General features: G+C 48.0%; 1 protein-coding gene across 1 annotated transcript in view; it reads left to right on the top strand.

Moving 5' to 3' along the window:
* LOC138302112 (small serum protein 3-like) overlaps window positions 1–25,109 on the top strand; it is a 113,494-nt gene that overhangs the window by 26,245 nt on the left and 62,140 nt on the right. Inside the window, exon 3 of the mRNA XM_069242491.1 lies at window positions 6,905–7,007. Coding sequence (XP_069098592.1) covers window positions 6,905–7,007 — 103 coding nt within the window. The remainder of the gene's footprint in view (window positions 1–6,904; window positions 7,008–25,109) is intronic.

Genomic DNA, 25,109 nt, shown 5'->3' with positions numbered 1-25,109 from the left:
TACAATAGATTGCAATAGGAGCACATAGGTATAGGGGCAACACAAACCATATACTCCAAAAGTGGAATGCGAACCACGAATGGATCCCAATCCTATGTGAGCTTGTAGAGGGTCGCTGGGACTGTAAGAAAACAGTGAGGTTTAGAAAAATAGCCCACCCCAAGACCCTGTAAGGTAGGTGTAAAGTGCATCTACTACCCCCAGAGAGCACAAAAGTTGTGATAGGGAGATTCTGCAAGGAAAACCAACAGCAGCAGTGTAACAACAGTGGATTTCCAGACCTGAGTATCTGTAAGACAAGGGGACCAAGTCCAAGAGTCGCGACAGTATCGAGAGTGGGCAGGAGCCCAGGAAATGTCAGCTGAGGGTGCAAGGCAGCTGCCACCGGATGGAAGAAGCTTGGTGTTTTGCAAGAACGAAGAGGACTAGGAACTTCCCCTTTGGAGGATGGATGTCCCACGTCGTGAAGAAGCTTGCAGAGGTGTTCCCACGCAGAAAGACTGCAAACAAGCCATGCTAGCTGCAAGGGTCGCGGTTAGAATTTTTGGATGCTGCTGTGGCCCAGGAGGGACCAGGATGTCGCCACTTGGATGAGGAGACAGAGGGGGCGCCCAGCAAGTCAGGGAGCCCTCACAGAAGTAGGCAGCACCCGCAGAAGTACCGGACCAGGCACTTAGAAGAGGAGTCAACCGGAGTCCACCCAAAGTCAGAAAAGGGAGTCCCACGACGCCGGAGGACATCTCAGAAGAATGTGCACTGCAGGTTAGAGTGTCGGGGACCCAGGCTTGGCTGTGCACAAAGGAAATCCTGGAAGAGTGCACAGGAGCCGGAGCAGCTGCAAATCACGCGGTACCCAGCAATGCAGTCTAGCGTGGGGCGGCAAGGTCTTACCTCCACCAAACGTGGACTGAAGAGTCACTGGACTGTGGGAGTCACTTGGACAGAGTTGCTGAATTCCAGGGACCACGCTCGTCGTGCTGAGAGGGGACCCAGAGGACCTGTGATGCAGTCTTTTGTTGCCTGCGGTTGCAGGGGGAAGATTCCGTCGACCCACGGGAGATTTCTTCAGAGCTCCTGGTGCAAGAAGGAGGCAGGCTACCCTCAGAGCATGCACCACCAGGAAACAGTTGAGAAAGCCGGCAAGATGAAGCGATACAAGGTTGCAGTAGTCGTCTTTGCTACTTTGTTGCAGTTTTGCAGGCGTCCTGAGCAGTCAGCGGTCGATCCTTTGGCAGAAGGTGAAGAGGGAGATGCAGAGGAACTCTGGTGAGCTCTTGCATTTGGTATCTGAAGAATCCCTCAAAGCAGAGAAACTAAATAGCCAGAAAAGGAGGTTTGGCTACCTAGGAAGGAGGATCGGCTAGTAAGAAAGGTAAGAGCCTATCAGAAGGAGTCTCTGACGCCACCTGATGGCACTGGCCACTTAGAGCAGTCCAGTGTGCTAGCAACACCTCTGTTTCCAAGATGGCAGAGGTCTGGGGCACACTGGAGGAGCTCTGGGCACCTCCCCTGGGAGGTGCAGGTCAGGGGAGTGGTCACTCCCCTTTCCTTTGTCCAGTTTCGCGCCAGAGCAGGGCTGGGGGATCCCTAAACCGGTGTAGACTGGCTTATGCAGAGATGGGCAGCATCTGTGCCCATCAAAGCATTTCCAGAGGTTGGGGGAGGCTACTCCTCCCCAGCCTTCACACCTATTTCCAAAGGGAGAGGGTGTGACACCCTCTCTCAGAGGATATCCTTTGTTCTGCCTTCCTGGGCCAGGGCTGCCTGGGCCCCAGGCGGGCAGAAACCTGTCTGAGGGGTTGGCAGCAGCAGCAGCTGCAGTGCAAACCCTGAAAAGGCAGTTTGGCAGTACCCGGGTTCTGGGCTAGAGACCCGGGGGATCATGGAATTGTCTCCTCAATGCCAGAATGGCATTAGGGTGACAATTCCATGATCTTAGACATGTTACATTGTCATGTTCGGAGTTACCATTGTGACGCTATACATAGGTAGTGACCTATGTATAGTGCACACGTGTAATGGTGTCCCCGCACTCACAAAGTCCGGGGAATTTGTCCTGAACAACGTGGGGGCACCTTGGCTAGTGCCAGGGTGCCCACACACTAAGTAACTTTGCAACCAACCTTCACCAGGTGAAGGTTAGACATATAGGTGACTTATAAGTTACTTAAGTGCAGTGGTAAATGGCTCTGAAATAACGTGGACGTTATTTCACTCCGGCTGCACTGCCAGGCCTGTGTAAGAATTGTCAGATCTCCCTATGGGTGGCAAAAGAAAAGCTGCAGCCCATAGGGATCTCCTGGAACCCCAATACCCTGGGTACCTCAGTACCATATACTAGGCACTTATATGGGTGTACCAGTATGCCAATGTGAATAGGTGAAATTGGTCACTAGCCTGTTAGTGACAATTTGGAAAGCAGAGAGAGCATAATCACTGAGGTTCTGGTTAGCAGAGCCTCAGTGAGACAGTTAGGCATCACACAGGGAACACATACATATAGGCCACAAACTTATGAGCACTGGGGTCCTGGCTAGCAGGGTCCCAGTGACACATAACAAACATACTGACACATAGGGTCTTCACTATGAGCACTGGGCCCTGGCTAGCAGGATCCCAGTGAGACAGTGAAAAACCCTGACGTATATTCACAAACAGGCCAAAAGTGGGGGTAACAAGGCTAGAAAGAGGCTACTTTATCACAGCACTACCAATTCACAGTAATGCCCTTTGGTTTGAAAAATGCACCTGCCACTTTTCAGAGGTTGGTGAACACAGTCCTGCAAGGGTTGGAAGCTTTCAGTGCAGCATATCTAGATGATATTGCTGTCTTTATCTCAACCTGGGATGATCACCTGGTCCACCTATGGAAAGTTTTGGAGGCCCTGCAAAAGGCAGGCCTCACTATCAAGGCCTCAAAGTGCCAGATAGGCAGGGGAAAGTGGTTTATCTGGGCCACCTGGTTGGTGGAGAACAGATTTCACCACTACAAGGGAAAATCCAAATTATCTTGGATTGTGTTCCCCCTACAACTTAAACCCAAGTGAGAGCCTTTTTAGGCCTCACAAGGTACTATAGGAGATTCATAAAGAATTATGGCTCCATTGCAGCCCCGCTTAATGATCTCACTAGCAAGAAGATGCCTAAGAAGGTATTGTGGACAACCAGCTATCAGAAAGCTTTTGAGGAGCTCATACAGGCCATGTGCTCTGCACCTGTCCTCAAAAGCCCTTGTTACTCCAAGTAAACCATTGTACAAACTGATGCATCTGAATAAGGGGTTGGGGCAGTGCTATCACAACTGAATTCTGAGGGCCAGGTTCAACCAGTTGCTTTTATCAGCAGAAGGTTGACCCCTAGAGAAAAGCGTTGGTCTGCCATACAGAGGGAGGCCTTTGCTGTGGTCTGGGCACTGAAAATGTTGAGACCATACCTGTTTGGTACTCACTTTATTGTTCAGACAGACCACAAACCTCTACTTTGGCTAAAACAAATGAAAGGTGAAAACCCTAAAATGTTGAGGTGGTCCAAATCTCCACAGGGAATGGGCTATACAGTGGAACATAGACCTGGGAGTATCCACTCCAATGCAGATGGACTCTCCAGATATTTCCACTTAGACAATGAAGACTCATCTGGGAAAGGTTAACCTTATTGTCCTTCGTTTGGGGAGGGGGGGCTTGTGTAGGAAAGTACCATCTTGCCTGGCATGTTACCCCCATTTTCACTGTATGTATGTTTGTTTTTGCCCTTGTGTCACTGGGATCCTGCCAGGCAGGACCCCAGTGCTCATATTGTATGCCCTGGATGTGTTCTCTGTGTGGTGCCTAACTGTATCACTGAGGCTCTGCTAACCAGAACCTCAGTGTTTATGCTCTCTCTGCTTTCACAATTGTCACTGCAGGCTAGTGACCATCTTCACCAATTCTCATTGGCACACTGGAACACCCTTATAATTCCCTTGTATATGGTACCTAGATACCCAGGGTATTGGGGTTCCATGAGATCCCTATGGGCTGCAGCATTTCTTTTGCCACCCATAGGGAGCTCAGACAATTCTTACACAGGACTGCCACTGCAGCCTGAGTGAAATAACGTCCACGTTATTTCACAGCTATTTTCACTGCACATAAGTAACTTATAAGTCACCTATATGTCTAACCCTCACTTGGTGAAGGTTAGGTGCCAAGTTACTTAGTGTGTGGGCACCCTGGCACTAGCCAAGGTACCCCCACATTGTTCAGGGTAAATTCCCCGGACTTTGTGAGTGCGGGGACACCATTACATGCGTGCACTACACATAGGTCACTACTTATGTGTAGTCTCACAATGGTAACTCCGAACATGGCCATGTAACATGTCTAAGTTCATGGAATTGTCACTCCAATACTAATCTGGTATTGGGGGGACAATTCCATGATCCACCGGGTCTCTAGCACAGAACCCGGGTATTTCCAAACTGCCTTTTCGGGGTTTCCACTGCAGCTGCTGCTGCTGCCAACCCCTCAGACAGGATTCTGCCCCCCTGGGGTCCAGGCAGCCCTGGCCTAGGAAGGCAGAACAAAGGATTTCCTCTGAGAGAGGGTGTCACACCCTCTCCCTTTGGAAATAGGTGTGAAGGGCTGGGGAGGAGTAGCCTCCCCCAGCCTCTGGAAATGCTTTGATGGGCATAGATGGTGACCATCTCTGCATAAGCCAGTCTACGTCCAGTTCAGGGATCCCCCAGCCCTGCTCTGGCACGAAACTGGACAAAGGAAAGGGGAGTGACCACTTTCCTGACCAGTAACTCCCAGGGAGGTGCCCAGAGCTCCTCCAGTGTGTCCCAGACCTCTGGCATCTTGGATTCAGAGGTTTTGGGGCACCATGGACTGCTCTGAGTGGTCAGTGCCAGCAGATGATGTCAGAGACCACTCCTGATAGGTGCTGACCTCTTTCAGTAGCCAAGCCTCATTTCTTAGTAGCCAAACCTCCTTTTCTGGCTATTTACGGTCTATCCTCTGGGCTATTCCTCTATAACGAATGCAAGAGCTCACCAGAGTTCCTCTGCACTTCCCTCTTTGACTTCTGCCAAGGATCGACCGCTGACTGCTCAGGACACCTGCAAAACCGCAACAAAGTAGCAAGAAGAGTACCAGCAACATTGTAGCACCTCATCCTGCTGGCTTCTCAACTGTTTCCTGGTGGTGCATGCTCTGAGGTCTGTCTGCCTTCACCCTGCACTGGAAGCCAAGAAGAAATCTCCTGTGGGTCGACAGAATCCTCCCCCTTCTAACGCAGGCACCAAACTCCTGCATCACCAGTCCTCTGGGTCCCCTCTCATCCTGACGAGCGTGTTCCCTGGAACAGAGGAGCTAGGTCCAAGTGTCTCCCACAGTCCAGTGGTCATTCTGTCCAAATTTGGTGGAGGTAAGTCCTTCCCTCCCCACCCCAGACAGCAAACCTGTGTATTGCGTGATTTGCAGCTGCTCCGGCTTCTGTGCACTTTTCCAGGACTTCCTTTGTGCACAGCCTAGTCTGGATCCCCAGCACTCCGTCCTGCATTGCCCAGCTTGCTGAGTTGAAATCCGACGTCATGGGACCCTCCTTTGTGACTCTGAGTTGACTGCTTTCCTCAGATATTCGAAGTGTTTGTTCAGGTACTTCTGCGGGTGCTGCCTGCTTCTGTCAGGGATCTCTGAGTTGCTGAGCACCTCCTCTGTCTTTTCCTCCAAGGACCGACATCCTGGTCCTTCCTGGTCCCCAGCAACACCCAAAAACTTCAACTGCTACTCTTGCAACTAGCAAGGCTTGTTTGTGGTATTTCTGCCTGGAAACATTTCTGCAACCCCCACCACGCCGTGAGACATCTTCCTACCAAAGGACAAGTTCCTAGCCCTTTTTGTTGTTGCAGAATCTTTGGCTTCTTCCACCCAGAGGCAGCCCCTTTGCACCTTCATCCGGGGTTTAGTGGGCTCCTGCCCGCCTGGACACTTTCGTGACTCTTGGACTTGGTCCCCTTCCTTTACAGGTCGTCAGGTCCAGGAATCCATCTTCAGTGTTTTGCTGGTGGTTGTGGTTCTTGCAGAATCCCCTATCACGACTATTCTGTCTTTCTGGGGTAGTTGGGCAGCATTACTTTTCAGGGTCTTGGGGTGGGCTATCTTGGACACCCTTACTGTTTTCTCACAGTCCCAGCGACCCTCTACAACCTACCATAGGTCTGGGGTCCATTCGTGATTCGCATTCAACTTTTGGAATATATGGTTTGTGTTGCCCCTAGAGCTATGTCTACCTATTGCATCCTATTGTGATTCTACATTGTTTGCACTGCTTTTCTTACTGTTACTTACCTGTTTTGGGTTTGTGTACATATAATTTGTGTATGTTACTTACCTCCTAAGTGAGGGTATACTTTTGGCATATTGTCACTAAAATAAAGTACCTTTATTTTTAGTAAGTCTGAGTATTGTGTTTTCTTATGATACTGTGCTATATGATAAAAATGGTATAGTAGGAGCTTTGCTTGTCTGCTAGTTCAGTCTAAACTGCTTTGCCATAGCTACCTCTATCAGCCTGAGCTGCTAGAAACACCTCTATTCTACTAATAAGGGAGAACTGGACCTGGCACAAGGTGTAAGTACCACAAGGTAGCCACTGTAAGCCAGGCCAGCCTCCTACACTTATGTAAGTAGAAAATGCTATAATATTTACCAGTAGGTTCTAATTCATGCATCACTGTTTAGGTTTTAAATGATTTAAATATTCCTTCCCTGAATGAAGTTTGTTTCAGTTTTCCACATACTCTAAATCAGTTTAGTACTGCACATTTTCGTTAGCTTAACACATACCATCAATAATGACGTGTATACTTCATTGGGAGACTTCACTCATAAATGATATACCTATTTTAATATTTTCACTACAGCCTGTATGCATCAAGGCATTGAACACCCCCTAGGATCGGAGTGGATCAGTGATTGCTTTAAATGCAGATGTTCCAGTCAAGGTGATTTTGAATGCTGTCGCAGGTAGGTCTATTGCTTCTTCACCTCTTCCTGATTTCCAAGAATCCCTCCTTGCAGTATCAAATGTATTGTTGTAGATGGAAAAGTGTAAAGCACTCTGAATAAAAAAAAAAAATCTCTCTCTCTCTTTCTCTCTCTCTCTAAATATATATATATATATATATATATATATATATGTATATATGTATATATATATATTTACATATATATATATATATAAATATATATATATATATATATATATGTATATATATATATATATATATATATATATAACAATATATACACACACATATGTGTATATACATACATAAATATCTATCTATTCACTGAAACAAACAAAGGTTACAGGGATGCTATAGGTGGGTTATGAATTTACCCACTACAGAACCATAGAAATTCAGCAAGTAGAGTTATTTCAAGTAACGATAATATATAAAAATAATGCACATCCAAAGGTAACTGTAACTCACACCCTTGCCATGCACAAGTTTCTTATCAATAATGTTATTGCAAACATTGCAGTGATACCTGTAGGAGGCTGGCCTGGCTTCTAGTGGGTACCTTATGGTACTTACACCTTTTGCCAGGTACAGTTATCCCTTATTACTAGATTAGTAGTGTTCTAGCAGCTTAGGCTGATAGAGGTAGCTATAGCAGAGCAGCTTAGGCTGAATTAGGAGGCATGCAAAGCTCCTACCATACCACTTATATCACTTAGCACTATATCATAAGAAACATAATACTTAGAGTTACCAAATATAAAGGTACTTTATTTTAGTGACAATATGTCAAGAGTATCTCAGAGGATCTACTCCTTCAGGAGATAAGTAAAATACAAAAAATATACACACAGACCAATATCAGGTAAGTAAAACACTGAGAAAAGTAGTGCAAACACTGTAGAACACAATAGAATGCAATATGAGAAAATAGGCCTAGGGGCGACACAAACTATATACTCCAAAAGTGGAATGCGAACCATGAATGGACCCCAGGCCTAGTGTAGTGTGTAGAGGGTCGCTGGGAGTGTAAGAAAACACTAAGGGTGTCCAAGACACCCCACCCCAAGACCTTGACAAGTAGGAGTAAAGTTACCCTACTACCCCAGAAAGACAGTAAAGTCGAGACAGGGATTTCTGCAAAGACAACAACTGACTGCAAAGCACTGAAGACGGATTCCTGACCTGAGGACCTGCAAAGGAAGTGGACCAAGTCCAAGAGTCACACAAGTGTCTGGGGGAGGCAGGAGCCCACTAAACCCCGGATGAAGGTGCAAAAGGGCAGCCTCTGGGTGGATAAGCAGAGGATTCTGCAACAACAGAAGGTGCCAGGAACTTCTCCTTTGGTCAGAAGATGTCCCACGGTGTGCTTGAGGATGCAGAGTTGTTTCCTCGCAGAAAGACCACAAACAAGCTTTGCTAGCTGCAAGAGTTGCTGTTGAAGGTTTTGGGTGCTGCCAGGGCGAGGAAGGACCACAAGGTTTCCCCTTGGAGGAGGAGACAGAGGGGGTGCTCAGCAACACAGAGAGCCCATGCAGAAGAAGGCAGCACCCCCAGAAGCACCTGAACAGGCGTTCAGAAGATCTGAGCATGACGGTCGACTCAGCACAACAAAAGATGGTCCCACGAAGTCGGAGTCCAACTCAGCGAGTTGGGCAATGCTGGGACCTGGGCTAGGCTGTGCACAAAGGAAGTCTTGCAAAAGTGCACAGAAGCCTGAGCAGCTGAAGTTCACGCAGTACACAGGATTACCGTCTGGCCTGGGGAGGCAAGGACTTACCTCACCCCATTTTGTACAGAAGGGCCACTGGACTGTCGGGGACACTTAGATCCAGCTCCTATGTTTCAGGGACCACGCTCGTCAAGATGAGAGGGGACCCAGAGGACCGGTGATGCAGAACTTTGGTGCCTGCGTTGTCCCACCGACCCACAGGAGATTTCTTCTTGGCTTCCAGTGCAGGGTGAAGGCAGACAGCCCTCAGAGCATGCACCACCAGGAAACAGTTGAAAAAGTCGTCAGGATGACGCGCTACAATGTTGCTGGTAGTCTTCTTGCTACTTTGTTGCGGTTTCGCAGGTGTCCTGGAGCGGTCAGCGGTCGATCCTTGGCAGAAGTCGAAGAGGGAAGTGCAGAGGAACTCTGGTGAGCTCTTGCATTCATTATCTGATGAGATACCCACAGGAGAGACCCTAAATATCCCTCAGAGGAGGATTGGCTTCAGAGAAAGGTAAGCACCTCTCAGGAGGGGTCTCTGACGTCACCTGCTGGCACTGGCCACTCAGAGGTCTCCATTGTGCCCTCGCACCTCTGCATTCAAGATGGCAGAGATCTGGGACACACCGGAGGAACTCTGGGCACCTCTCCTTCGGAGGTGCTGGTCAGGGGAGTGGTCACTCCCCTTTCCTTTGTCCGGTTTCACTCCAGAGCAGGGCTGGGGGGATCCCTGAACCGGTGTAGACTTGCGTATGCAAAGAGGTCACCATCTGTGCCCTTCAAAGCATTTCCAGAGGCCAGGAGAAGTTACTCCTCTCAGGCCCTTCACACCTATTTCCAAAGGGAGAGGGTGTAACACCCTCTCTCAGAGGAAATCCTTTGTTCTGCCTTCCTGGGACTGGGCTGCCCAGGCCCCAGGGGGGCAGAAACTTGTCTGAGGGTTGGCAGCTGCAGTAGCAGAGAAAACCCCAGACAGTTAGTTTGGCAGTACCCGGGCTCAATGCTGGAGCCCCGGGGATGCAATTCCATGATCCTAGACATGTTACATGGCCATGTTCGGAGTTACCAATGTGAAGCTACATATAGGTATTGACCTGTATGTAGTGCACGCATGTAATGGTGTCCCCGCACTCACAAAGTCCGGGCAAATTGCCCTGAACAATGTGGGGGCACCTTGGCTAGTGCCAGGGTGCCCTCACATTAAGTAACTTTGCACCTAACCTTCACCAAGTGAGGGTTAGACATATAGGTGACTTATAAGTTACTTAAGTGCAGTGTAAAATGGCTGTGAAATAACGTGGACGTTATTTCACTCAGGCTGCAGTGGCAGTCCTGTGTAAGAACTGTCTGAGCTCCCTATGGGTGGCAAAAGAAATGCTGCAGCCCATGGGGATCTCCTGGAACCCCAATACCCTGGGTACCTAGGTACCATATACTAGGGAATTATAAAGGTGTTCCAGTGTGCCAATAAGAATTGGTAAAATTAGTCACTAGCCTGCAGTGACAATTCTAAGAGCAGAGAGAGCATAAACACTGAGGTTCTGATTAGCAGATCCCCTGTGATCGATTTAGGCACCACACAGGGAACACATACAGGGCACACTTGATGAGCACTGGGGTCCTGGCTAGCAGGATCCCAGTGACAGGCAAAAACAAACATATATACAGTAAAAATGAGAAGCTCAGACAATTCTTACACAGGCCTGCCACTGCAGCCTGAGTGAAATAACGTCCACGTGATTTCACAGCCATTTTGACTGCACATAAGTAACTTATAAGTCACCTATATGTCTAACCCTCACTTGGAGAAGGTTAGGTGTGAAGTCACTTAGTGTGTGGGCAGAACAAAGGATTTCCTCTGAGAGAGGGTGTTAAATCCTCTCCCTTTGGAAATAGGTGTGAAGGGCTGGGGAGGAGTAGCCTCCCCCAGCCTCTGGAAATGCTTTGATGGGCACATATGGTGCCCATCTCTGCATAAGCCAGTCTACACCGGTTCAGGGATCCCCCAGCCGTGCTCTGGCACGAAACTGGACAAAGGAAAGGGGAGTGACCACTCCCCTGACCAGAACCTCCCAGGGGAGGTGCCCAGAGCTCCTCCAGTGTGTCCCAGACCTCTGCCATCTTGGATTCAGAGGTGTTGGGGCACAATGGACAGCTCTTAGTGGCCAGTGCCAGCAGCAGACGTCAGAGACTCCTTCTGATAGGTTCTTACCTCTCTCAGTGGCCAAGCCTCCTTTCTCAGTAACCACACCTTCTTTTGGGCTATTTAGGGTCTCTCCTCTGGGCTATTCCTCAGATAACGAATGCAAGAGCTCCCCAGAGTTCCTCTGCACTTCCCTCTTCGACTTCTGCCAAGGATCGACCGCTGACTGCTCCAGGACACCTGCAAAACCGCAACAAAGTAGCAAGACGACTACCAGCAACATTGTAGCGCCTCATCCTGCCGGCTTTCTCGAATCTTTCCTGGTGGTGCATGCTCTGGGGGTCACCTGCCTTCACCCTGCCCTGGAAGCCAAGAAGAAATCTTCTGTGGGTCGACGGAATCTTCCACCTGCTAACGCAGGCACCAAAAGACTGCATCACCGGTCCTCTGGGTCCGCTCTCATCCTGACGAGCATGGTCCCTGGAACACAGGAGCTCTATCCAAGTGACTACCACAGTCCAGTTATCCTTCAGTCCAAGTTTGGTGGAGGTAAGTCCTTGCCTCCCCACGCTAGACTGCAAACCTGTGTACTGCGTGATTTGCAGCTGCTCCGGCTCCTGTGCCCTCTTCCAGGATTTCCTTCATGCACAACCTAGCCTGGGTCCCCAGCACTCCGTCCTGCAGGGCTCAACCCTCTGAGTTGGCCTCCGGCATCATGGGACCCTCCTTTGTGACTCTGAGCCAGCTCTGGTACACAAATCTTCTAAATGCCTGCTTGGGTACTTCTGCGGGTGCTGCCTGCTTCTGTGGCAGCTCCCTGAGTTGCTGAGCACCCCCTCTGTCTCCTCCTCCAAGGGGTGACTCCTGGTCCTTCCTGGTCCCCAGCAGCACCCAAAAACCTCAACCATGACTCTTGCAGCTATCAAGGCTTGTTTGCAGTATTTCTGCATCAAAACACATCTGCATCCTCCAGCACGCTGTGAGACATTTTCTGACCAAAGGAGAAGTTTCTAGCTCCTTCTGTTGTTGCAGAATCTTTGGATTCTTTCACCCAGAGGCAGCCCTTATGCACCTTCATCCGGGGTTTAGTGGGCTCCTGCCTCCCCCCGGACACTTGTGTGACTCTTGGACTTGGTCCCCTTCCGTTACGGGTCCTCAGGTCCAGGAATCCATCTTCAGTGTTTTGCTGGTGGTTGTGGTTCTTGCAGAATCCCCTATCTCGACTATACTGTCTTTCTGGGGTAGTATGGTAACTTTACTCCTACTTTCCAGGGTCTTGGAGTGGGGTATTTTGGACACCCTTACTGTTTTTTCACAGTCCCAGCGAGCCTCTACAACCTGCCATAGGCCTGGGGTCCATTCATGATTCGCATTCCACTTTTGGAGTATATGGTTTGTTTTGCCCCTAGGCCTATTTCTACCTATTGCATCCTATTGTGATTTTTCATTGTTTGCACTACTTTTCTTACAGTTACTTACTTGTTTTGGGTTTGTGTACATATAATTTGTGTATATTACTTACCTCCTAAGTGAGGGTATCCTCTGAGATTCTTTTGGCATATGGTCACTAAAATAAAGTACCTTTATTTTTAGTAACTCTGAGTATTGTGTCTTCTTATGATATTGTGGTGTATGGTATAAGTGGTATAGTAGGAGCTTTCATGTCTCCTAGTTCAGCCTAAGCTGCTTTGCCATAGCTACCTTCTATCATCCTAAGCTGCTAGAAACACCTCTATTCTACTAATAAGGGATAACTGGACCTGGCACAGGGTGTAAGTACAACAAGGTACCCACTATAAGCCAGGCCAGCCTCCTACATTGGTGGTGCAGCGGTGGGATAAGTACTTGCAACTGCTTTACCACTTTATCATGTTGTACTTTGCATAAGAGAATCATATACCAAATAGTTCAGTATATGTACACTTAACCAAAAAAGTTTACTTTTCTATTCTAAAACTTTTTACAAAGTTCTGAAAAGTTTCTAGAAAATTTCTAAATATTTTCCAAAGTTTAAAAAAGTTTCTTTCTGTGCTTTCAAAAGTTCTAAGACTTTTATTTTCTCACTATCCTTAAACCTTTACTATCATGTCTGTTGTAGAGTCCACTCTCAAAACTGTTAATGCAACATATTAGAGTCTAAACTATAAAAGTTCGAGGGGTCTCTGCCTGGATAGAGGTTTGAGTATAGCAAAGAACCCTACAAAAGAGTTTCTCTTTAACATGCTTGTTGTAGTTGACCAGAACCAGTCTGGACCATCACATGAGAGTTTAGAAAAGGGAGAGGCTTCCCAGTCTGATTCAGATGAGTCCCCTGGAGAAGCTGGGGAGGGTTCTGACAAGGGTCTGCCCCCTAGCAGGGCACCTAGTGATGCTGGTAGTGACAGAGGTTCCCATAACAGTAGGGCATCCTTTATCCCTAGAGGCCAGGTTACCAGGGTCCAGAGAGTTAGGGACAGGTCCCCCTCTGAAACTTCCCATATTTCATCTGTGTCAAAGCATTCCCAACCCACCCACCCTGAGGATAACTTGTTAGAAAGGGAACTCAAAAAGGTGAGGGTTGAAGAGACCAGACTGAAGCTTAAACAGCACCAGCTGGCCTTAGATAGGGAATCCCTAGACATAGAGAAGGAAAGACAGAGGTTGGAGTTAGTTCCCTATGGTGGCAGCAACAGTATTTCTGATAGCAATCCTGTTAGAGAGAAAGATTCCAGGAATTTGCACAAGATAGTCCCCCCTTACAAGGAGGGGGGTGACATTAATAAGTGGTTTGCTGCACTTGAGAAGGCCTGTATGGTACAATTGGTCCCTCAAAGGCAGTGGGCTGCTAGTTTGTGGCTATCTTTCACTGGAAATGGTAGGGATAGGCTCCTTACTGTTAGAGAAAGTGAAGCCAATAACTACACAGTTTTGAAAGATGCACTCTTGGACGGATTTGGCTTAACCACTGAACAATACAGGATTAAGCTCAGAGACACCAGAAAAGAGTCTTTTCAAGTCTGGACAGATTCTGTGGACTGTTCAGTGAAGGCCTTGGAAGGGTGGTTACATGGCAGTAAGGTATCTGACTATGAAAGCCTGTACAATCTTATTCTGAGAGAGCATATTCTCAACAATTGTTTGTCTGACTTGTTGCACCAATACCTAGTAGACTCTGATCTGACCTCTGCCCAAGAATTGGGAAAGAAGGCAGACAAATGGGTCAGAACAAGGGTAAACAGAAAGGTTCATACAGGGGGTGACAAGAATGGCAAGAAGAAGGATGGTAAGTCTTCTGAGAAGGGTGGGGACAAAAGTAAGCATTCTGAGTCTTCATCGGGCCCACAAAAATCCTGTGGGGGAGGTGGATCCAAATCCTCTTCTAATAATCAACCTAGAAAGCCTTGGTGTTATTTGTGTAAAGTCAAAGGCCATTGGGCAACTGATTCCAGTTGCCCAAAGAAAAACACCAAACCTCCCACCACCACAACCCCTGCTGCAAATTTTAGTGCCCCTAGTAATAGCAGTGGTGGTGGGAAATCTACTACTAGTAGCCAATCCAAGGGTGTAGCTGGGCTCACTATTGGCAATGTAGTTGGGGTTGGTATTGTTAGGGAGACCACAGAGGCTGTTTTAGTCTCTGATGGAGGCATTGATATTGCCACCTTGGTTGCTTGTCCCCCTAATATGGATAAGTACAAACAACTTCCCCTAATCAATGGTTTTGAGGTCCAGGCCTACAGGGACACAGGAGCCAGTGTAACTATGGTGATAGAAAAACTGGTCCACCCTGAGCAACACCTACTTGGTCAGCAGTACCAAGTGACAGACGCTCATAACAACACTCTTAGCCACCCCATGGCTATTGTGAATCTCATCTGGGGAGGGGGGGGTTACTGGTCCAAAGAAAGTTGTGGTAGCCACAGATTTACCTGTAGGCTGTCTACTAGGAAATGATTTGGAAACATCAGCTTGGGCAGAAGTAGAGTTGGAGGCCCATGCAGCAATCCTGGGCATTCCTGGGCATATTTTTGCTTTAACCAGGGCTCAGGCCAAAAAGTAAAAAGGACAGGGTGACTTGGATCCTGGAACAATGGACCAAGTGCTCCCTAAAGCTAGGGGTAAAAAGGGTAACTCCCTACCCATTATGCCTCCCTCTACAGATGATTCCTCTTCTGAGGAAGAAGAATTTTCTCCCTGTGCCGACCTACACCAGAGGAGCTGGCAGCAGACACTGCTGAGCCTTTGGGGGAGGGGGGCCTGCCAGGGAAGAGCTGAGTGTGGCACAGCAAACCTGTCCCACATTAGAGGGTCTCAGACAGCAAGCTGTCAAGCAGCAAAATGGGGATGTCAGTGACACTCAGAGAGTATACTCGGAAGATAACCTCTTGTACACAGAGTCAAGGGACCCAAAACCTGGAGCAGCCAGTGTAGGAGGCTGGCCTGGCTTGTAGTGGGTACCCGAGGTAATTACACCTTGTGCCAGGTCCAGTTATCCCTTATTAGTGTAGAAGAGGTGTTTCTAGCAGCTTAGGCTGATTGAAGATAGCTATGACAAAGCAGCTTAGGCTGAACTAGGAGACATGTAAAGCTCCTACTATACCACTGGTGTCATATGCACAATCTCATAAGAAAACACAATGCACAGAATCACTAAAAATAAAGGTACTTTATTTTTATGACAATATGCCAAAAGTATATCAGTGAGTACCCTTAGTATGAGGATAAGTTATATACACAAGATATGTGTACACAAACCAAACTTAGGTAAGTAATAGCAAGAAAAGTAATGCAAACAGTGTAGAATTATAGTAGATTGCAATAGGAGCACATAGGTATGGGGCAACACAAACCGTATACTCCAGAAGTGGAATGCGAACCATGAATGGACCCCAAACCTATGTGAGCTTGTAAAGGGTCGCTGGGACTGTAAGAAAACAGTGAGGGTTAGAAAAATAGCCCACCCCAAGACCCTGAAAGGTAGGTGTAAAGTGCACCTTCTACCACCAGAGAGCACAGAAGTCATGATAGGGGGATTCTGCAGGAAGAACAAACACCAGCAATGCAACAACAGTGGATTTCCGGACCTGAGTACCTGTAAGACAAGGGGACCAAGTCCAATAGTCGCGACAGTGTCAAGAGTGGGCAGGAGCCCAGAAAATGCCAGCTGAGGGTGCAAGGAAGCTGCCACCTGTTGGAAGAAGCTTGGAGTTCGGCAAGAAAGAAGAGGAGTAGGAAATTCCCCTTTGGAGGACGGATGTCACACGTCGCGATGAAGGTTGCAGAAGTATTCCCACGCAGAAATACCGCAAACAAGCCTTGCTAGCTGCAAGGATGGTGGTAGAGGTTTTTGGGTGCTGCTGAGGACCAAGAAGGACCAGGATGTTGCCCCCTGGAGGAGGAGACAGAAGGGGTGCTCAGCAACTCAGAGAGCCCTCACAAAAGAGGCAGCACCCGCAGACGTACCTGAACAGGCACTTGGAAGATTTGTGAACCAGAGTTCACGAAGAGTTACAAAAGAGGGTCCCACAATGTCGGAGGCCAACTCAGCGGGTTCAGCACTGCAGGACGGAGTACTGGGGACTAAGGCTAGGCTGTGCATGAACGAAATCCTGGAAGAGTGCACAGAAGCCGGAGCAGCTGCAAATCACGCAGCACACATGTTTGCAGTCTAGCGTGGGGAGGCAAGGACTTACCTCCACCAAACTTGGACTGAAGAGTCACTGGACTGTGGGAGTCACGTGGATAGAGTTCCTGTGTTCCAGGGACCACGCTCGTCAGGATAAGAGGGGAACCAGAGGACAGATGATGCAGTCTTTTGGTGCCTGCATTAGCCGGGGGGAGATTCCGTCGACCCACAGGAGATTTCTTCTGAGCTTCTGGTGCAGGGTGAAGGCAGGCGACCCCCAGAGCATGCACCACCAGGAAACAGTTGAGAAAGCCTGCAGGATGAGGCACTACAATGTTGCTGGTAGTCGTCTTGTTACTTTGTTGCGGTTTTGCAGGCGTCTTGGAGCAGTCAGCGGTCGATCCTTGGTAGAAGTCGAAGAGGCAGATGCAGAGGAACGCTGTTGAGCTCTAGCATTCGTTATCTGCAGAATTCCCCAAAGCAGAGACCCTAAATAGTCAGAAAAGGAGGTTTGGCTACCAAGAAAGGAGGATTGGCTACCAAGAAAGGTAAGAGGCTATCAGAGGGGGTCTCTGACGTCACCTGCTGGCACTGGCCACTGTTTCCAAGATGGCAGAGGTCTGGGACACACTGGAGGAGCTCTGGGCACCTCCCCTGGGAGGTACTGGTCAGGGGAGTGGTCACTCCCCTTTCCTTTCTCCAGTTTTGCGCCAGAGGACGGCTGGGGGATCCCTGAACCGGTATAGACTGGCTTATTAAGAGATGGCCACCATCTGTGCCAATCAAAGCATTTCCAGAGGCTGGGGGAGGCTACTCATCCCCAGCCCTTCACACCTATTTCCAAAAGGAGAGGGGTTAACACCCTCTCTCAGAGGAAATCCTTTGTTCTGCCTTCCTGGGCCAGGGCTGCCTGGACCCCAGGAGGGCAGAAACCTGTCTGAGGGGTTGGCAGCAGCTGCAGTGGAAACCCCGGAAAGGCAGTTTGGCAGTACCTGGGTTCTGTGCTAGAGACCTGGGGGATCATGGAATTGTCCCCCCAATACCAGAATGGTATTTGGGGGGACAATTCCATGATCTTAGACATGTTACATTGCCATGTTCGGAGTTTCCATTGTGACGCTATACATAGGTAGTGACCTATGTATAGTGCACATGCGTAATGGTGTCCCAGCACTCACAAATTCTGGGGAATTTGCCCTGAACGATGTGGGGGCACCTTGGTTAGTGCCAGGGTGCTCACACACTAAGTAACTTGGCACCCACCCTTCACCAGGAGGTTAGGTATATAGGTGACTTATAAGTTACTTAGGGCAGTGGAAAATGGCTGTGAAATAACGTGGATGTTATTTCACGCGGGCTGCAATGGCAGGCCTGTGTAAGAATTGTCTGAGCTCCCTGTGGGTGGCAAAATAAATGCTTCAGCCCATAGGGATCTCCTGGAACCCCAATACCCTGGGTACCTAAGTACCATATACAAGAGAATTATATGGGTGTACCAGTGTGCCAATGAGAATTGGTAAATTTAGTTACTAGCCTGCAGTGACAAATTTGGAAAGCAGAGAGAGCATAAACACTGAGGTTCTGGTTAGCAGAGCCTCAGTGATACAGTTAGGCACCACACAGGGTACATATACAGGGCACATACTATGAGCACTGGGGTCCTGCCTGGCAAGATCCCAGTGACACAAGGGAAAAACAACATACATGCAGTGAAATATGGGGGTAACATGCCAGGCAAGATGGTACTTTCCTACACAACCCCCCAGACGAAGGACAATAAGACTAGCCATGACCTGATGAGTCTTCATTGTCTAAGTGGAAATATCTGGAAAGTCCATCTGCATTGGAGTGGGTACTCCCAGGTCTATGTTCCACTGTATAGTCCATTCCCTGTAGAGATATGGACCACCTGAACAATTTAGGGTTTTCACCTTTCATTTGTTTTAGCCAAAAAAGAGGTTGGTGGTCTGTCTGAACAATAAAGTGAGTGCCAAACAGGTATGGCCTCAACTTTTTCAGTGCCCAGACCACAGCAAAGGCCTCCCTCTCTATGGCAGTCCAACGCTTTTCTCTAGGGGTCAACCTTTTGCTGATAAAAGCAACTGGTTGATCCTGACCCTCAGAATTCAATTGTGGTAAGACTGCCCCTACCCCTACTTCAGATGCATCAGTTTGAACAATGAATTTCTTGGAGTAACATGGGCTTTTTAGGACAGATGTGGAGCACATGGCCTGTTTGAGCTCCTCAAAAGCTTTCTGACAGCTAGCTGTCCATAACACCTTCTTAGGCATTTTCTTACTTGTGAGATCATTAAGAGGGGCTGCTATGGAGCCATAATTTTTAATGAATCTCCTGTAGTACCCTGTGAGGCCTAAAAAGGCTCTCAAAAATACAACTGGGAGTACGGGGTTCTTGTAACGGGGGCGGGTCAGTAGTGTATCACTTGTAACACTATGCCCTTCGTAATCCTCAACTAGAGGCGAGACAAGGGTGGACTGAGGTGTATGGTGTGGGAGGGGAATTTCCCTTACGGACTAGGTGGTCTCACACACTCTATGGTGTCATGCTTCATCATATGACCACCTAGCCGTGTCCAGGAGAGGATAGAGCATAGTGTTACAAGTGATACACTACTGACCCGCCCCCGTTACAAGAATCCCGTACTCCCAGTTGTGTTTTTGTATTGGTTTTTGGGAGTTGAGTACGGTTGTGTTCTCCATTTACCCCCCTACTCCCATAATTTCTCTCTCTGTGTGTTTTGACTAAAAAGGCTCTCACCTGGGTCTGAGTTGTGGGGGGAACCCAATCCATGATTGTCTGGAATTTTCCCCTGTAGTGGTCCAATCTGGTTTCCACCTATGAGGTGGCCCAGATAAACCACTTTCCCCTGCCCTATCTGGCACTTTGAGGCCTTGATAGTGAGGCCTGCCTTTTGCAGGGCCTCCAAAACTTTCCAAAGGTGGACCAGGTGCTCATCCCAGGTTGAGCTAAAGACAGCAATATCATCAAGATATGCTGCACTGAAAGCTTCCAACCCTTGCAGGATTGTGTTCACCAACCTCTGAAAAGTGGCAGGTGCATTTCTCAAACCAAAGGGCATCACTGTGAATTGGTAGTGCCATTCTATAGTTGAAAATGCAGTCTTTGGTTTAGCATCTTCTGCCAATCTGATCTGCCAATACCCTGCAGTCAGATCAAAAGTGCTAAGATACTTGGCAGAAGCCAGTGTATCAATGAGCTCATCTGCCATGGGTATAGGGTGAGCATCAGTTTTTGTTACCTGATTGAGCCCTCTGTAATCTACACAAAACCTCATCTCTCTCTTTCCATCTGTGGTGTGAGGTTTTGATACAAGCACCACTGGGCTAGCCCATGGGCTTTCAGAAGGTTCAATCACCCCCAAGTCCAACATTTTCTGCATCTCTTCTTTGATGCAGTCTCTGACATGGTCAGGCTGCCTATAAATTTTACTTTTGACAGGCAGGCTGTCTCCAGTTTCAATTCTGTGTTCACACCAGGATGTTGTACCTGGTACAAGTGAAAAGAGGTCAGAAAGTTGGCTTAGGAGATTGATGCAGTTGTCTTTCTGTTCTGCAGTCAGACAATCTGCTAAAACTACTCCCTCCACTAAGGCATCTGCTTCAGTGGTGGAGAAGAGATCAGGGAAAGGGTCACTCTCTTCTTCCTGTCTCTCATCTGTTGCCATGAGCAGGGTCAGATCAGCCCTGTCATAGTAGGGTTTCAGGCGGTTGACATGAATCACCCTAAGGGGACTCCTGCCAGTGCCCAGGTCTACCAAATAGGTAACCTCACCCTTTTTCTCAACAATTAGATGGAGTCCACTCCATTTGTCTTGGAGTGCTCTTGGGGCCCCAGGCTACAATACCCACACCTTCTGTCCTGGTTGGTACCGGATCAGAACAGCCTTCTGGTCATGGCATTGCTTTTGCAGCTCCTGGCTGGCCTGAAGGTTTGTACTGGCCTTTTTCATGTACTCAGCCATTCTGGATCTTAGGCCAAGTACATAATCCACTATGTCCTGTGTAGGAGCTTTTAAAGGTTGTTCCTAACCCTCCTTCACAAGAGTTAGTGGACCTCTTACAGGGTGACCAAAGAGGAGTTCAAAGGGGCTGAAGCCCACTCCTTTCTGGGGTACCTCCCTGTAAGCAAAAAGGAGGCAAGGTAACAGGACATCCCATCTCCTCCTGAGTTTCAGGGAGTCCCATTATCATTACTTTGAGAGTTTTATTAAACCTCTCAACCAGTCCGTTTGTCTGTGGATGGTAAGGGATGGTGAGCTTGTAGGTAACACCACACTCCTTCCACATTGCTTTTAGGTATGCAGACATGAAGTTGCTACCTCTGTCTGATACTACCTCTTTAGGAAACCCCACCCTGGAAAAGATTCCCAGGAGGGCCTTTGCCACCGCAGGAGCTGTAGTGGTCCTTAAAGGTATGGCTTCAGGATATCTTGTGGCATGGTCCACAACCACCAAGATATATCTATTGCCTGAAGCAGTAGGAGGTTCAAGGGGGCCAACTATGTCAACCCCTACTCTTTCAAAGGGCACCCCAACCACTGGAAGTGGAATTAGAGGGGACTTTGGAGTGCCACCAGTCTTGCCACTGGCTTGGAAGGTCACACAAGACTTGCAAAAATCTTTGGTGTCCTCTGACATACGAGGCCAGTGAAACAAGGGGACAAGTCTTTCCCAAGTTTTTATCTGGCCCAAATGCCCAGCCAAAGGCATGACATGTGCTAGAGTGAGAAGAAACTTTCTGTACTGCAGGGGAATGGCCAATCTCCTGGCTGCTCCAGGTTTTGGGTCCCTTGCCTCTGTGTACAAGAGGTTATCTTCCCAGTATACTCTATGGCTGTCACTGACATCCCCATTTTGCTGTTTGACAGCTTGCTGTCTGAGACCCTGTAATGTGGGACACATTTTCTGTGCCACACTCAGCTGTTCCCTGGCAGGCCCCCACCCACCCAAAAGCTCTGCAGTGTCTGCTGCCAGCTCCTCTGGTGTAGGTTCTGCACAAGGAGGAAATTCCTCTTCCTCAGAAGAGGAATCATCTGTAGAGGGAGGGATAGTGGGTATGGATTTACCCTTGCTACCCCTAGCTTTAGGGAGCACTTGGTCCATTGTTCCATGATCCAAGTTATCCTGTCCTTTTTGCTTTTTGGCCTGAGCCCTGGTTAAAGAAAAAATATGCCCAGGATTGCCCAGCATTGCTGCATGAGCCTCCAACTCCACTTCTGCCCAAGCTGATGTCTCTAAATCATTCCCTAGTAGACAGTCTACAGGTAAATCTGAGGCAACCAAAACTTTCTTTGGACCAGTAACCCCCCCCCCCCCCCAGTTGAGATTCACAACAGCTATGGGATGGCTAAGAGTGTTGTTATGAACGTCTGTCACTTGGTACTGCTGACCAAGTAGGTGTTGTTCAGGGTGGACCAGTTTTTCTATCACCATAGTTACACTGGCTCCTGTGTCCCTGTAGATCTGAACCTCAACACCATTTATTAGGGGAAGTTGCTTGTACTTATCCATATTAAGGGGACAAGCAACAAAGGTGGCCAAATCAATGGCACCTTCAGAGACTAAAATAGCCTCTGTGGTCTCCCTAACCAGACCAACCCCAACTACATTGCCAATATTGAACCCAGCTACACTCTTGGATTGGCTATTAGTAGTGGATTTACCACCACCACTGCTATTACTAGGGGCACTAGAATTTGCAGCAGGGGTTGTGGTGGTGGGAGGTTTGGAATTTTTCTTTAGACAACTGGAATCAGTTGCCCAATGGCCTTTGACTTTACACAAATAACACCAAGGCTTTTCAGGTTGATTATTGGAAGAGGATTTGGACCCACCACCACCAGAGGATTTTTGTGGGCCTGATGAAGACTCAGAATGTTTACTTTTGTCCCCACCCTTCTCAGAAGACTTACCATCCTTCCTCCTGCCATCCTTGTCACCCCCTGTATGAACGTTTCTGTTCACCCTTGTTCTGACCCACTTGGGGAGAGGTCAGATCTGAGTCTACCTGGTATTGGTGCAACAAGTCAGACACACAGTTGTTCAGAATATGCTCTCTCAGAATACGATTATACAGGCTTTCATAGTCAGATACCTTACTGCCCTGTGACCACCCCTCCAAGGCCTTCACTGAACAGTCCACAAAATCTGTCCAGTCTTTAGAAGACTCTTTTCTGGTGTCTCTGAACGTAATGCTGTATTGTTCAGTGGTTAAGCCAAATCCATCCAAGAGTGCATCTTTCAATACTGTGTAGTTTTTAGCTTCACTTTCTCTAACAATAAGGAGCCTATCCCTACCCTTTCCAATGAAAGATAGCCACAAAATAGCAGCCCACTGCCTTTGAGGGACCAACTGTACCATACTGGCCCTCTCAAGTGTAGCAAACCACTTATTGATGTCATCCCCCTCCTTGTAAGGGGGGACTTTCTTGGTCAGATTCCTGGAATCTTGCTCTCTAACAGGATTGCTATTGGGAATACTGCTGTTGCCACCATGGGGAACTAACCCCAACCTCTGTCTTTCCTTCTCAATGTCTAAGGATTCCCTATCTAAGGCCAGCTGTTGCTGTTTAAGCTTCAGTCTGGTCTCTTCAACCCTCAACGTTTTGAGTTCCCTTTCTAACAAGTTATCCTCAGGGTGGGTGGGTTGGTAATGCTTTGACACAGATGACAAATTGGAAACTTCAGCGGGGGACCTGTACCTAACTGTCTGGACCCTGGTAACCTGGCATCTAGGGAAAAAGGATGCCCTACTGTGATGGGACCCTTTCTCACTACCAACATCACTAGGTGCCTTGATAGGGGGGCAGACCCTTATCAGAACCCTTCCCAGTTTCTTCAGAGGACTCCTCTGAGTCAGACTGGGTAGCTTCTCCCTTTTCGAATCTCTCATTTGATGGTCCAGACTGGTTCTGGCCATCTACAATAAGCATATTAAAGAGAAACTCTTTTGTAGGGTTCTTTCCTATGCATAAACCTTTGTCCAGGCAGAGACCCCTTAAACTCTTGTAGTTCAAACTCTTATAGGCTGCATTAACTGTCTTGAGAGTGGAATCTGCAACAGACATGATAGAAAAGATTTAAGGATAGAGAGAATAGAGAAAAAGTTTCAGAACTTTTGAAAGCACAGAGAAAAACCTTTTTCTAACTTTTTAAAAAACTTTTAGAAGTTTTAAGAAACTTTTCAGAACTTTGTAAAAAGTTTTTAGGATAGAAAAGAAAACTTTTTGGGTTAAGTGTACATACACTGAACTGTTTGGTATATGATTCTCTTATGAAAAGTACAAAATGACAAAGTGGTAAAGCAGTTGCAAGTACTTATCCCACCGCTGCCACCAATGTAGGAGGCTGGCCTGGCTTTTAGTGGGTACCAAAGGTACTTAAACCTTGTGCCAGGTCCAGTTATCCGTTATTAGTAGAATAGAGGTGTTTCTATCAGCTTAGACTGATAGAAGGTAGCTATGGCAAAGCAGCTTAGGCTGAATTAGGAGACATGCAAAGCTCATACTATACCACTTATATCATATGCACAATATCATAAGAAAACACAATACACAGAGTTACCAAAAATAAAGGTACTTTATTTTTATGACACTATGCCACAAGTATCTCAGTGAGTAACCTCAGTAAGAAGGTAAGTAATATACACAAGTTATATGTACACAAACCCAAAACAGGTAAGCAAGAGTCAGAAAAGTAATGCAAACAGTGTAGAATTACAATAGGTTGCAATAGGCAGACATAGGTCTAGGGGTAACACAAACCATATACTCCAAAAGTGGAATGCGAAACAGGAATGGACCCCACACCTATGGGAGCTTGTAGAGGGCCACTGGGGCTGTAAGAAAACAGTCAGGGTGTCCAAGATACCCCACCCCAAGACCCTGAAAAGTAGGAGTAAAGTACACCTACTGCCCCAAAAGAGCACAATAGTCGCGATAGGGGGATTCTGCAAGAACAACAAGCACCAGCAGTGCATTGAAAACGGATTCCTGGACCTGAGGACCTGCAAAGCAAGGGGACCAAGTCCAATAGTCGCAACAGTGTCCAGGGGGGGGCAGGAGCCCAGAAAACTCCAGATGAAGGTGCAAGGAAGCTGCCTCTGGATGGAATAAGCTTGGAATTCTGCAAGAACGAAGAGGACTAGGAACTTCACCTTTGGATGGAAGATGTCCCACGTCGCGATGAAGGTTGCAGAGGTGTTCCGATGCAGAAATACTGCAAACAAGGCATGCTAGCTACAAGGGTCGCAGTAGAGGTTTTTGGGTGCTGCTGAGGACCAGGAAGGACCAGGATGTCGCCCCTTAGAGGAGGAGACAGAGGGGGCGCTCAGCAAATCGGAGAGCCCTCACAGAAGCAGGCAGCACCCACAGAAGTACCAGGAACTGGAGTCCATGCAGAGTTACAAAAGAGGGTCCCACAACGTCGGAGGCCAACTCAGTGGGTTGAGCACAGCAGGACAGAGTGCTGGGGACCCAGGCTAGGCTGTGCACAAAGGAAATCCTGGAAGAGTGCACAGAAGCCGGAGCAGCTGCAAATCATGCAGTACACAGTTTTGCAGTCTAGCGTGGGGAGGCAAGGACTTACCTCCACCAAACTT

Source organism: Pleurodeles waltl, chromosome 6 (assembly GCF_031143425.1).
Source record: "Pleurodeles waltl isolate 20211129_DDA chromosome 6, aPleWal1.hap1.20221129, whole genome shotgun sequence".
Lineage (NCBI taxonomy): Eukaryota > Metazoa > Chordata > Amphibia > Caudata > Salamandridae > Pleurodeles > Pleurodeles waltl.
The sequence above is the reverse complement of the archived record's forward strand: the minus strand, read 5'-3'. Positions and strand labels throughout refer to the sequence as shown.